At 38.6% G+C, this 15,374-nt stretch overlaps 1 protein-coding gene across 1 annotated transcript in view; it reads left to right on the top strand.

Annotated features, from left to right (window-relative positions):
- Positions 1 to 14,940, top strand: part of LOC126766995 (uncharacterized) — a 188,537-nt gene extending 173,597 nt beyond the window's left edge. Inside the window, exons 7-15 of the mRNA XM_050484630.1 lie at positions 574 to 1,698; positions 2,014 to 2,092; positions 3,874 to 3,977; positions 4,349 to 4,492; positions 7,657 to 7,881; positions 8,255 to 8,461; positions 8,530 to 8,740; positions 9,662 to 9,794; positions 9,861 to 14,940. Coding sequence (XP_050340587.1) covers positions 574 to 1,698; positions 2,014 to 2,092; positions 3,874 to 3,977; positions 4,349 to 4,492; positions 7,657 to 7,881; positions 8,255 to 8,461; positions 8,530 to 8,740; positions 9,662 to 9,794; positions 9,861 to 12,338 — 4,706 coding nt within the window. The 3' untranslated portion in view covers positions 12,339 to 14,940. The remainder of the gene's footprint in view (positions 1 to 573; positions 1,699 to 2,013; positions 2,093 to 3,873; positions 3,978 to 4,348; positions 4,493 to 7,656; positions 7,882 to 8,254; positions 8,462 to 8,529; positions 8,741 to 9,661; positions 9,795 to 9,860) is intronic.
- The last annotated feature ends 434 nt before the right edge of the window (positions 14,941 to 15,374 follow it).

The raw sequence follows: 15,374 nt of genomic DNA, 5'->3' as shown, positions 1-15,374 counted from the left end.
CTAAATGGTGTTGCAGTTTTCCTACTGTTTGCTTTCTACTGTTCTTTTGGCTGACTAAGGGCCGTTTTTTCAATGTCTGGTTAGCTGCCAACTGTCAGTTAAGTTCTGCTTAAAAAAGGATTCTTCTTTAAAAGAGACTTGGTTGAGTTAAGCAGAATTTAACTGGCAGAAGTCTGCTAACCAGGCATTGAAAAACGGCCCTACATTTATACTAGTTAATTTTTCATTCAAGCAAAGCTATTTTCGCCTACTTTCTATCTTCCTAATCAATCACCTTTTGGCTAAAGTTAGGTTGTGGTTTTGAGGTCTAACTTAGCCGCTTTTGGTTTGGCGCTTTTGTTTTTATTTTTATTAATTTTTTGCAAGTCTTATTATAATTTTTAATGATAATTTTTTTTTCTCTCGCCGCTTTTTATTTCCGCTTTACTGTTATCATTTCATTACGCCAATTTTAATTGCTTACAATTTTATAGGTTTTAGAAATTTTATTTCAACATACTATGTATTCTCATTTCTTATTTTTTACTTTTCGTTATCTCCGCAAATCGAATTGGTTGCTTTGTGCCCACACAGACAATATTCTGCCGCATAGTTTAACGCTCGATCGTGCGAGTTGGCGTAAAGCGCGTGCCGATAAGCGTCAAGAAGCGCAAGAAGAGGAAGAAGAAGAAGAAGAGCAAGAAGATAGTGGTGGTGTAGGCAGTAGCTACTACTTCATTGATAACACACCTGACATTGATGATGCTGATAATGACAACGGCGGCTTTGTCGATGCAGATGCCGACAGCGTTGTGGTGTTGAGACGTGCAGCGTCTACGCACAGCCAGCACAGTAGCAATAACAATAATAACAACAGTAGTAGTAATAACAATAACTATAACAATAACAATCGTAATAGAAGCGATAACACCGAAGAACAATACTACAACGCGATACGTGCGCCATACAATAACAATAACAACAACAACAATAACCCAACACAGCTGTCTGTAGCGTTGAACGGTGATAATAGCGACGATAACGGCTGTGATGCCGCAAATACGTTCCGTTGGTCTGAGCAATGGACGCCAAATGTGGCTGTAGCCAAGATACGCACGGCCATCTCGTGTACGTCCAACGATTTGCGTGAAATGGAATTTCTATTGCCGCAAACGGGTGTAAATAATATAGCAGCAGCCGCAGCGACAACAACAACAGCAACAGCGATAGCAAGAAATGCCGTAAAAATGGCAACTACAATGCCACTAAGCGCCAACAACACAAACAACAACAATAATAACAATAACAGTCATCACAACAACAACGATAACGGTGGAAATAGCAATAAAATTTTGCGAATGACTGCGGACAAGCAGCGCAACAATGGTCCAAGTAGTGGCCTGAGTGTGGCACGTCAAGCGCGCAACTCTGTGCCGGCACAACCACAGGCGCCGCCAACGGCCAAACAACCGAAAATAAACGCCAACGAATCGCTGGAGTTGGCACTAAAACCGCCCAATTTGGCCATTTACCGACACTCGGCGTTTGTGCGTACGAAAATCAACGGCGACGGCAGCATCAGCGGCGATGGCCTCACCTCCAACGTCGGCGCTGGCAATTGCGGCAACACGCCGTATCGCAATAAAATGTCGAAGAAACAATTAAAGTTGGCTCAGGCGCAGCTGGACAAATTGAATCAGATCAATTTACATCAACATGGTAGGCTAGCCTAAAAGTAGGCAATGCGTTTTTAGTAATAAACAAATGCAAAGTAGTCTCCACTAATCCTTTAATTTAACTTAGCTGTAAGAATTAACGTATAAGCTTGCTACACTAACAAGTAAGGGTATTTAACCTGCTGCTTCTTCTTCTCCGCCAGTTGTTGAGCGGCTTTTGTGCAACGAACGCTGCGCTTTCACTAATCTTAAAAACCAAATTTGGCATACATTCTAATTTACACATATGTACATATGTAGGTATATTTTTATGTACGATTAACTAACCTATATTACTTTACTTCGATTTCCTCTTCAGCTCTGTTTTCGGCAGTCGAACATGGACATCTCGACAAGGCGCGCACCATTCTGGAATCAACCGATGTGGATGTCAATAGGTATGTAAGATTTAGAATTGCTTGAAATAGCTCAAATTTATTTATGTAAAGGGTGATACATTTCGAGGTTCCCTACTTTTTTAAAGAAAAAACACACAAACTTCAAATTTAATGGAGAAGGTTTATTATCATTTGAAAGAACATTATTTGACTATTTTTCGAAGCTTATGTCTTTCAAATGTTGGCCGCGGCTATATCTCATATGGTTCACCCAATGAGTTCAAATTTCAATGACTTATTCGAGCATTTCGACTGTCAACTGACGAATGACACGCGTGATGTTTTGCTCCAAGGCCTGAATCGAAGCGGGATTGTCCGCATAGACTTTAGACTTTACATATCCCCACAAGAAAAAGTCTAACGGTGTGATATCACACGATCTTGGTAGCCAATCGACCGGCCCAAAACGTGAAGTTATCTGCTCATCGAAGTGTTCTCTCAATAAATCCATTGATTGATGCGATGTGTGGGAAGTGGCGCCGTCGAGTTGAAACCAAAGTGACCATAGAGCGAAGCATTAACGTTGGGGAAGGTGAAGGGGCTTTAGTTCTTGCACCAGCTGTTTTTTGATCGGCGTCGAATCGCCTCTCCACTATCTTCATTTACACTATCAGCTTTAGCTGCTATATTTTCTTCACTGCGTGCTGAACGTGGTTTATTCGGTCGAATATCATCCAATAATAAATGCTGGGTCTCAAGACGTGTAATGGTGTTGCGAATAGTACACTCAGTAGGCCGATTATGGTCTCGTAATAAAGTTGAAAAATGTGTAAACATTGTTCGGGCGTAAGTCTCTCCATGATGAAATGCTCAGCTATTCTGAACAAAAATAACGTAACAGCTTGACTCGACGCACGCATGATCTATCAAAAAAGGCTAAAAAGTACCACCACTTGAATCAACAATTAATCTTCATGATTTTTTCAAGGAGAATTTTGAATAAAAAGCTGTATCGACACAGTTCCTGTAAAATCTCTGTGAAACCCACTTTTGATTTGGATTGAAGAAACTGGCATAATATTAGTTTCTACACAAAAAATTATTAGGATTTCGGTATTGTTCTCCTTTTTCATTATTGTAAACCAAAGAGAATATAAACATCACAAGTGGATAGTACTGCCACCTGCAGCACTAACATTTCAGCCACAAATATTGACTGACTCTTTGTAAACGTTAAAATAGCCACTGGTTAAGGTATATACATTCCGTTTGACTTTAACGAACAATAGCAAAACTCAGCCGTACCTAGCTGTCTCTCTGCCAAAACTTAGCACTGGCAGGTAATGTGTATCAGCCAACCCAAACGATTGACATGCGTCAGTTGTCAGAATGTAATTGCCCATTGACCACAAATAGTCAAAGCGTTTATGAAGCCCTTTTACATACACGTGTGCTTCATCCTAGGCAGTTTCCAATATTTGACATACTGATTAAAGTTTATACTCATACTTATATGCAGTGGTCTTTATAGGACTCACTTTTAAGAGGTTGTATTTCCTTTGTAGATTGAGGCGAGAACATGAAAAAAATATACTAAGAGCTATAAAATATTGATCAATCATAGTAATGAAGTTTAGAAACGAAACAATAATAAAAATTAACTAAAATATTATTATCGACCAAGATTTCATTAAAGTTTAGTATATCGCTAAGTACTGCTTCCCAATTATTTCTTTTATACTTCAATTACACTTTTATATTTTTTATTGTCTTTTTTATACAAATATATATTCTTTCACACTTTCGGTTTGTTTTCATCACAAAAATTGTGACAACAACAGCATAAATAGTGATGGCCTGTCAGCTTTGGATGTTGCTGTCCTCAGCAACAATCGCTCGATGACCAAAATGTTGCTGCAACATGGCGCAATCGAGGGCACACAATGTAAGTAGAATATAAATAAATATATACTTTTATTTTTTCGCTATTTCTTCGAGCTTAATTAACGTTCGCCTAAAGGCAGGCTAACAATTTTGAAAATAAGAGTTTTAAATTAATAATAAAATAATATTTAATAAATTTTTAAGTTAATATACGAGGCATACATACATTTCGGGTTTTTAAAAATTAGTGCTAATACTTATATAAGAATTTAAATTAAATTTAAAAATTAAAAAAAAAACAAATATTTTTATTTTATTTACCTATTTTTTCTTAAAAACTTTTAAAATTAGTTTCATAACACATTTTTCAATCTCCCATATATTTTTTTTATTAACACCCATTATTCTAATTGGTTGCTATTGTTTTGTCAGTTTCCTCAGATACCATCGGAAACAAATTGAATGGTCTGCTCAAAGATGCTGAGTCTCGTATACAGGACTTGAGCGGCACATCGGATGGTGGGCTTTGTCAGCCCACATTTGCATCACGACCGTCCATATCCAGTATTATTATTGGTGAGTTTTCAGCACACTTTTAAAGCCAATTTGCAACTATTGTTTGAGTTGCAGTTGCATACCATGCGAAATGGGGAAATTAATCGCAAGTGTGTGTGTAAATGTATGCACGTCTAAGTGCATTAGTAATTGGAAAGTGAGACGTGTGCGGAATAGTAATCCAATTGTATGTACGGTTTTGAGAATTTTGCTGTACATTTATGAAAGTACCCTTTAGTTAAGCAATCAGAGGGCATTTTTAATGACTTTTATTTATTTTTAGCTTTTAAATCTGATCAGAGGGATATTAATACATATGCATATCTATATATGTATGTGTTTGATATATACCATATATTCTCTGTGTTAGAGTTAATTTGAAACTTACGATTGCCAGCTGAGCAAAATGATGATTGAATTAAGGCGTTTTTGAACGAAACTGAACTTAAATTTAGCTATAAGAGATTGTATGCACTTGTAAATTTCCAAAAATCGATTTGGTTTTTTGCATGCCGGTAGTCGAAAAAGTCTTTTCGTATTTCTAATCAAACTTCAAATTATTTTTTTTTTTATATTTCTAAGGAGCTTTAACGTACCAAATATGTACCATTTTGGTGGACCACTTTTTGCCATTTTTCCGCTAGAGACATTATTCCATCAGTGTAAAACTTTTCTGGTTTCTCGGCGAAAAACTGCGACAAGTAATTTTTACAGGCTTCTCTTGAAACCAAGTTCTGCAAGGGCTATATGGTGGATGCATCAAAACTTCCCAGCCAAGCTCTCCAAGTTTTTGTCGAGTCATCAAAGATGTGTGTGGTCTAGCGTTGTCCTGATGGAAGACGAAGCCATTTCTGTTGATCAGTTCTGACCGTTTTTTTTCGATTGCTTGCTTCAATCTCATCAGTTGTTGACATTAAAATGTAGAATCAATCGTTCGACTAGGCTGGAGTAGCTCATAGTGGATGATTCCTTTCTAATCCCACCAAACCCTCAGCATAGCCTTTCGAGGCATCAATCCTGGCTTTGTGATCATTTGTTGAGCTTCACTTCGCTTGGACCTTGAACGTTTTGGCACATTATTGTCGTATTTGATCCACTTTTCGTCTCCTGTTACCATTCGCTTCAGAAATGGTTCGATTTCTTTCGTTTTAGCAAAGAATCTCATTTGTTAAATCGGTCCATTAAATTTTTCACAGACAATTCATGTGGTACCCAAACACAGAGCTTCTTTTTGTAGCCAGCCTTTTTTCATTGGTTCAAAACCGTTTGATGATAAATGTTAAGTTCCTTAGCGATGTCATGGCTGTTTATGTGACGGTCCTGGAAAAGATTGACGATAATTTTTCTCTTCAAATAAATTGACGAAAAAGTGATTATTTCTGACTTTCAAGTGGGAACTGTTCCTTCTCATAGGCAGGCCTTTGACGATTAGAAAAAATTATTTTAGCGATTGTATGGAAAGAACTCAGAAGTTTGATAAAAATGCATGCGAAGCTCGATTTGAATCAATATTTAAGGGTGAAAACATACAAATCTTGGAAAACTGGACCTTGCGGCGAGACTCTGTACCAAATTACAGATCAAAACCAGCACAAATTGTACAGTACAATTGTGGAGTTCCATAAAATATTTTACATATAGACGATATAGATCTGTTAAATCGTCGTTTTTGTTGTTGTAGCGTAGGAAATTATTACCAATAATGTTGAAAAATGCTAACAATCTAAAAGTCCTTGACCGAACAGCGATGAATTCACGGTTCCAGAAACTCCAATACATTGAAAGAATTTGCACGGAAGCCAACACATACACACCGAGTAACTCATAAAGCCTTTTAGTAAGGGATGAACGATCACATGTGCATAAGAGTCTCGGTTAGAATTGTCAATTGGACCGCAAGAAACTTATGGAAACTGTAATCGAAATTCCAGGTAGCGCTATTTGGTAAATAACTGGTGACTTAACCGATATTTTGCTTGTAGGGTATAATTCTGTGTCCATTCCGGTCACCTAACACGCGAAACGTCGGAACGAAGAATTGAACACTACCACTAGACAGAATGCCAAACGGGGAGCGTGCGATCCCTTATTTTTCAACCGCTGTTTGGTAGGCAACTACTTCAGAGTTTAGTTAAACTAGATTTTTGGAGCCGGCCAAAAACTTGCACGTTGTTCCATTTTGTAGAATGAGACCGGGCTTTACACAACAAATAGTGTTTGAGTTTCTATTTGTTGTTCGGTAATGCAACCACCAAGAGACTAAATATTGGTTTCTAGATTGTTTTAAATTGTTTTTTTAACACCATTTGTTAATCTGGAGGCACTGTCAGGGTATAATTGAATTATAAAATTATTTAACATCAAATTTAGAAGCTCGATCTCTATTGAGTTCTTTTGAATTCTACTCGCTTATACAATTAAATTCAATACAAGCGAGCTTGTGTCATCGATTCACCATTTCACTGCTTGCTAACTTTGTACGTTGCTCTCTCTTTAACGAAATTAATTCGATTAGAAAAACTTTGGGCAAAACTCTTTAACGAGGTCAAGAATTTTAATTATATCAGTAATTATACCAGTTGTTCAATTATACCAGATGTTTAATTATACCAATACTTATACCAGTTGTTTGTTCGATTTGCATCTTGCCAGGCTCCGATGACCCAAGAGAGAATTAGAAAAATAAATCTTGTCACCCGTTACGAATGTGCAGCAATTTATTCTTTTATGCTACGTGGCCTGCATTCGTCCACAAATGCCACTTAACATGATGGATACACTCGCCATTCTGCTATTCAATTATTTGTCATGCTGATCATGTCCAGCATTGAATGATCTCAAACATAATTGAAAAATATGAGCGCACATACAACAAAGCAATAAGAAGAATATTTACACGCAGTGTGGTGTTACCCGGAACCACAATGAAATGCAATTCGCAATCAAGAGCGCCACTCGACGCTAGATACCGAAGCGCTGGGGCGGACCAAATAAACAATCGAAATGCTGAGACTAGAATTGCATATTTATAAGCACAACTAACCACACTTTTTGTTTGCATGCCTGTGTGTTTGTATGTTTATACGCACGCCCCACTCCTCCAAACCGCCATTCAATTGTGCATTCATTTGTTCATTGATTCATTGAATGATTCGTTTATTTATTTATTTGTACGCTTGCGACAGGCAACACTGGCTCCTCCGTGACCGGCTGCACAGGCAACGAAATCGAAAAGCAAATCGGCAATTGGGAGCGACGCGTGAAGGGCTTGCGACGCCTGCTGCTCGGCTGGGATCAGACGCGCCCACCGGATGCGCCCGCCTCGGTGGCGGTGGATGTGACGGGCGACAACTCGATAGCGCTGCAAATACTCGAGCCGTACGAAGGTGCAATTGCCACGAAATTCAAAGGTAAGCGAAGCAAAAAAAAGAGAGTAAAAAATGACACCAAACCAGCACTCAAGGGTAAACAAAACATGAATGCACACAGTTGAGTGAGGATATTGTTGCCTCACCAATGCGCCACTTGTCGAGTAGGAGTGGTGTTGACTCTGTGTATGCATTGGCATTTGCTCGTCCAACCGTAGCCATGTGCTGCAACTGATTTGTTTACTTTCGATATTTTCATTTATTTATGTATTTTATTTTCTATGTATTTGCCATTGTTTGTTTGGCGCACCACAAATTGGACACCGCAAATTCCCTTAAACCAAAAACAACAAACTCTGCAACTCACAACACCCAATAATCCCAACCAACAAATCGGTACGACACCCACGCACAGTGCAATGGTCGACTCGTGCGGATTTCAGCAACATTGTGGGCGAACGCGAAATGGTCGACTGGACGAGTTTCCACGGCAATATGGGCACACAGTTGCAGATTGGCGGCTTGACGCAAGGACGCCGCTACTTCATACGCGCTGCTTGTGGCAATGTCAAGGGTTGGGGCGCGTACAAAACGTCCGTGCCTGCAAGCGTCGTGCCATCAAGTAAGCTCAGGAAGAAAGCTTTCTTTTGTTTCCACATTTAATTCGTTATTGTTTTACTTTCCGGATAGGTTGGCGCGATTTCAATAATCGCGAAGATCGTTATGTGGGACGTCAGCGTGTTTTGGACAATCTTTTTACGGCAGTACGTTTGGCGCGGCCGGCGGATGTATCGGAGTTGACATTGGACGTCGGTGCGGCACAGCGACGCAATCCAAAAAAGAAGACTACGATAAAGCAACTATTTTCGGTGGCATCGAAATTTCAAAAGCACTTAAGACGGTAAGTACTGCAGTCGTCTTTGTCTATAAATTTTATATTTCGTTCGCTGACTGGGGTTGTTAGCATTATATGATATCGGAATCCTTTAGAGGTGTCTTCTGTTTACATACCAGCTTCAGTGTTGTCAAATGCCAAAAGAGTTGTCAGATGCTGAATGCGAAAATAGTTCGGTTGGTTGATTTAGAAGGGACAGCGACAAACCCAAGTTGGAGCCTTGGGAGCCGTGTAAGATATCCCGTCTTAACAGGCAGAAGGCGAATCCCTCTTACGTAGAAGTAGCAGCTTTTTGATCTGTCCACCATAAAAACTATTCTAAAATATCTTTATGGTATGCGCTGTGTCGCTAATGTTCCAAGAGCTGAGGTGTTCCCCTAGGATACATTACTTCATGCAACCCTTGTAGGAGCTGAATGGTCTAAGACAGCTTGCTTGTCCTTGCATAACCTATCCCAGTAAGACTTAGTATAGGTGCTACGGACGGTCTTAATTGCCGCTGTTCTGTCCACTAGAAGGTTTATGGACTTGATGGTTAGAGCAGAGGCCCACTTGGCACCTTCTGTTACGCCAAGTTTCTTCTTGAAATTCTGAATTGTAGTCATTTAGTTTGTAGCTAAGGTCTGATTATGGATTATTACAGAAGAGTTCTTTGTTCCGTCGGTGCATTATAGATTTCACCTTAGGAACTGTCGATCAGAGAACCATTGCTTGATTTTGCTCTACCGGGGAGTTTAAACGTTGTGTTTAATTCCTCATTGATCTCTTTTTCTCGGTCACATATGCAATTTAGCCCAGTCAAGATTAAGATCATGCCCGTAGTAACACCGGGCCTAGGTTCCATTGGCCTGAAATCATTCGTATTGTTCCGAATACCTTAAGATATTCTTATAATAACGATTATTCATTAACTTTTCTCATTACCAGCGGCGTCTACTTGGCTAGTGTCGTTTATTGTGAGGACAAAGTGCTGGTGACTAGTGAAGATTTCTTGCCCGTTATCGAGATAGATGAGACATATCCGAGCAGCTTATACAGTGATTACCATTGGCTTATGAAGGTAAGTACGCCCGCTTTAGACTAAAAAATTAAATAATTTCGTTTTCTAATGAACCCCTCTACATAGGTTGCCTGCACCTGGGACGATGTGAAGTCGTTACGCACGGATATGGAGCGTAATTTAACATCCGCCGTACATTTTCGCACCAAACTCCTGTCCGCAGTTTGTCAAATGCAATCGACATTGGGTCTCAATGACTTGGGACAGCTTTTCTACAAACCACTACGTGATTCTCATGGCACAGTTGTCCTGACCTGCATACAGTCTGTGAAGAGCCAGAAAACCGTATCCATACTCAACTCGCGGTGGTTGCCACTGAATAAATTGCAAAAGAAGATAGTCGCACTGTTGGAGGACTACAACATCAGTGAGATGTTAATATCCTCCATCAGCGAGCAAATACACTACCATCAAGCATCTACGCAACGTCTAAGTCCAGGTTTATATTTGGGCTATCTGAAAATGCAGTGCTCTATGGACCAGATACAAGTGGTGGTGCCCGTGAAGACACCCAATGTGCTGCCGCATTACAAGGTGCGTGACAACAGTCACATCACTGCCGATGAATGGCAAATACTGAAGCGTAAAAAGTCCACGAGTTCCAACAGTCGCAGCAATAGTCCCTTGAATATGGCGCTGGAATTCAATACAAGTACTGAAGAGACCACCGAAGGCCAACGTTTATTCCTCTACGACCTCACTAATGCCGCGCATAAGCTATTCACCTATATGAATATAAAGCCGGAGGATGCCAAGACGCATCGTCTGTATGACATCGAAGTCATTGAGCACAGCAAAGATATTAGCTTTCTAGTGATCTGTCCCGCCGTCGAGCTGGCTTGTGCCGTGCCTGGACAGTCAGAGTTGCTGTTACAACGTGACGATCTCGCCAGTCTGAGCATACAGGCCTTCGAGATGATACACCTGCGCACTTACCAACCTGGCATCATACAAAAATATGCACGCCTCTCTTGCATACTGGAATTAGATACAGCATTGGCCACACATTCGCAACGTGAAGCCTTCTCCACAAGCGAACTGCAAACGGCCAAGGAACGTTTGGCGAAATTGCAAGAGCTATCAGCGAACTTGAATGCCGTGTGGAAGAGTGTGCGTTGGTTGATGGACGTGATTGCATTTGCACGCGATAAAAACGCACAATCCTCAGAGATCATGAAAGACATACTTGCCTATGACAATGGTCGCGATAAGTGCAGGGAGGGACGTGCAGTGGATAAGCAGCTGCTACAACCACCAACACGCGATGCCAAATACACAAAAAGTTCCGGACGTGGCAGCTGGCCAGGGCCGGGCGCCAATTCGCAGGGTTCCAGCAGTAACTGCTTAGCAGCCGAACATTCTAAGTCCGAACAGAATCTGGGACGTAGTGCTATAACGCCCACCTCCTGTGCAAGCCTAATACCGCCGCAACAGTCTGCCACCAAATCGCAAAGCAGTAGCGATTCACGTAAAACTGTCAGTTCCACCGGTACGCAACAATTGTTGCAAGTCAGTATGGGCGGCTACACGAGCTCTGACGTTTCGTTGCGCAAAAATAGCGGTGACTCAATGACCTCGTCGCAATACACAACGCGCAGCTACTATTCGGGGGCGGAATCGGCGCTAGGTAGTAACAACGAACTCGGACAGATCTTTGCAATACCACCCTCACGTTCCGATGACACACTAGCACTGGGCAGTTTGGATGGAACAAAACACACACATTCCGCAGTCACGCATCGCAAACGTACCAGTTCCAACATTACACAACATGTAACGACGCCAGCATCCTTGGCCACCGCAACACATTGTTCCAGTTCAGCGCCTTATTTGCCCACCGGCTCGAATCTCTCACTGAAAACCGCTTCCAGCTCTGACTATGACATCAAAACGTCCAAGCTCAGCAGCCAATCGGCCGTCGAACATTCCATTGGTGGCAAAGTGAAGGCTGCCTCAAGCGCAAATCTACGAGATGGCGCTCTTTACTTAAAAACAGCGCTTACTGCGCTGCCCAGCGGTGTAAAGCCTATCAGCAGTGAGGAAGCCTCCACCGCGGCTGCGTTAGCAACTACTGCAAAAACTGCCTCCATAAAAAGTCTCTCTCGACACAGTAGCGAAGAGGACACTGCGAGTGGTTCCAGTCACACCTCTGAACAAGCAACCAATGCCGCCGCACTGAGCAGCGCGCCCAGCTCAGGTATCATACAAGTCTACACTGCATACAATACAGGTCTGGCGTCCGGTACTAGCCTCAAATTGCACGTAACGCCGAAAACAACTGCGCGTGAAGTGATCAATTTGGTAGTGAAGCAACTAAATATGGCGGCAGTGCTGAAGGGCAACAACGGACCCATCTATACGGCGGATATGCTGGAGAACTTCTGCTTGGTGGCCGTGATAGGCGCACGTGAGCGTTGCTTGCGTGATGACTTTAAGCCATTGCAATTACAAAACCCCTGGCGCAAGGGTAGACTCTACGTCCGACAAAAACACGAACTGCTGGCGGCCATTGAACATGCAAATCGCAAATCTCATCTGATTTGAGTGATGCGTGAGAAGTTACGGGCATGAGAGAAGCCAATTAATATATAAAAGAACTATGCGTTGCTGCTGCCGTGTGGTGAAAGTAGGAACGTTCAAAACTAGTGAATTGTTGTTGGTAAAGTTCCAACACACTACCTGATCCAACAAGCTTGTTAGTTGTAGGTATATAAATGAGCTATTTACATATGTAAGTATGTAAAAGTTGGCTGGTGCATAGTAAAGACTAGTCCTTAGCTAATCATGACTCCGGAATGTAAGAGCGATGTATTTGTATTAATATTTAGATGTATACAATACTGGTATAATTTGTACTGTTGTCATCTCTGAATAACTGTGCATACACTGTTGATCAAGAACCAAGTTTAGATTAGCCGAAGCAAGAATCTATTTTAAATTCTTATTTTTTTATTGTTTTTTTTCCAATTAAAAGTAACTTAAAATATTTTTGGATTATTTTTTTGCTTTCTGTTCCGAAACGATTCTAATTTAAACTCAAATGTGCAAGTTTTTTGCGTTGCTGTGGCAATAATTATCTCACCAGTTCCTAAGGAGCCTGCATTTCCTGTATTTCATATTTACGCGTGCAGATTTTCTTATTTTCGATCATAGAAACACTTCTTGTCTATAATTTTTTCCGAAAATTGTTTGTAAAAATTTTATTTTTTCTTATTATTGCTAATTCTTGCGACATCAATTGGCGCAAACACTTTTCGAAATATTTTTAATTATAATTACTTTATTCATTACCTTCAAGTAATCATCATTTATAAATACAAAGACCAGATATTTAGGATCCCTCAATCAAGTATATATTGTTTGTTTTGTATTAGCATTCAAAACATAGAATCAAAACAACAAAAATGGCTATTTTTTAGTCCGTTTAAAACCCGGATTTTTTTTTTATATATTTCCAGTCGATCTTTTTGAGTCCTTCGAAACTCAGACCTTTATTTTTCTTCAATAAATCTGCTGGAAATGCATAAATAACCCATTCGATACGGCTTATTCATAATATAGTCATGTTGAATTATGAATTTAAAATAATTGTCTTATGATACAGTTTTCTTCATATACATAAATACATGTAGGTACATATATGAATGTCAAACAGCGTTCGGCAAACTCATTTATTAAATACATTCCAATCCACCAGCAAACTTTAAGTGCATTATGACACAATCCATTCCCAAATTAGACTGATTCACCATAGTATATATAATTATATATATATTTATATAAATATATATATGTACATTTGCAAAACCTTTTTTATTCATATACACGCGTATTATCCTGATAAGTTACACTGTAATCCATGACAACAAAAGTAAAATATGAGAATTCGTAATCGCGCGAATGAAAAAAAAAGAAAGCTTACAGAGTGTTCCACTGATTTTGAATTCAAAGCACTGGGCATAAACCAAACCGCTTAAGTTAAAGCAAAAACATTTTATTAAAAATATATATTAAATTATGGCAAAAGCTTATGCATAAATATTTATGTGTATATACACATACATGTACATACTATATATATGTAACTAAGTATGATTTAGACTGGCGAAGGAACGTACATATATGAATTTTAAAGTGTACACGAGTGCGCAATGCATATGTAACTAACTGCAGATACATACATATATATATATGTATGTATAAATATAAGCATATTAAGTCCGCATACGTTTAGCGTAGACGCAGAAATGATACTATTATAATAAGCAAGTTCTGGTAATTCCGAACTGTAACGAAACACACCAATATCACAAATCGTAGATTTAAGCCATACATATGTACATAAGTATACGTGTACGCATGTAACTATACAACTGAATATTAGGCTAACGAAACTATATGGTATTTTTAGCGTAGTTTTTAAAGAAATGCATTCAAAATCATTAGAAAACATACAATTTATGAAGTGTCTGTATAATTGTATGTGTGTTGATATACTATTTTTGTGTACTTGTTGTTTTTATGTATCAAATATTATCATATATTCATAATGTATGCTCATAGGGTATGTATTTAACATGCACACATATGTTTGTGTATGTGTGTATATATTTTTAGCACGAAAAATTTTAAATTTATAAATGTTTTGCAATGTGAAAAAGTGCAAATGCTTTAACTACATACCTATAAGTGTATGTATGTATATATATGTATGTACATGCAATGATGTGCACTAGTATTAGTTTTATAATATGTGTGTGAGTTATTTTTTAATAATCATACGTAGTGATTGAAGTGGAAAAACAAAAGTATTTGTTGTTTTTGCAATAGCATTAAATGTTTAGAAATGTGCTCAAAACTGAAAAAACTCAGCTAAATGTTAAGCAAAAGTTGAATTTTTTTATGTATTTGATGTATGTAAGTTACATCGCATAATGAATTATATAGTTTATTGAAGCATATTTGCAGCATTTAGTTTTTATATAAAATATTAATGTTTTGCAATGCGAAAAAAATAAAATGTAAAGAAATTGTTATTTTTCGCTGACTTAGAAAGCTTATGAAGTCTTGTTGTTAGTCGTAATTAAAGTGCTTATAAGAATTGTATTTTATAGATAAATAAAGCAACAAAATATATATCAAATTACATATACACTCAATTTTTTCTATTAATACATGATTTTTGGTTTTTTTGTTTGGTAAATGTTATTATTTATTTATTTTAATCGTTTTTTAATTTTTTTTCATTTATTTTTATTTATTTATTTTTTGCATATTTCAATATAATATCTGAAAGTGCACTCATCACAAAACCTTTCGGCATTGATAGAAAAAATATAGCTTAGTGTGAGAGTATTATTTGTCAAAGCAACAAAAAAAACTCTTGCTCTTCAACCGTTATCAAATAACTTTTATCTTGCAAGCGAAAAATAATATTGAAAATATAACGTTCATTTTGTGAGGAAAAATATAAGTTGAAAAATAATTATTAAATTTTATTTTTTTGTTCATTTCCTCATGACTGTTGCGGTGCTCGAAAAATGTTTTTTTTTTAATTTGGTTTTATATTTTGTGTTTTTA

Source organism: Bactrocera neohumeralis, chromosome 2, assembly GCF_024586455.1.
Source record: "Bactrocera neohumeralis isolate Rockhampton chromosome 2, APGP_CSIRO_Bneo_wtdbg2-racon-allhic-juicebox.fasta_v2, whole genome shotgun sequence".
In the NCBI taxonomy this organism is placed as follows: Eukaryota; Metazoa; Arthropoda; class Insecta; order Diptera; family Tephritidae; genus Bactrocera; species Bactrocera neohumeralis.
This window is presented reverse-complemented; position numbering and strand designations above follow the sequence as displayed.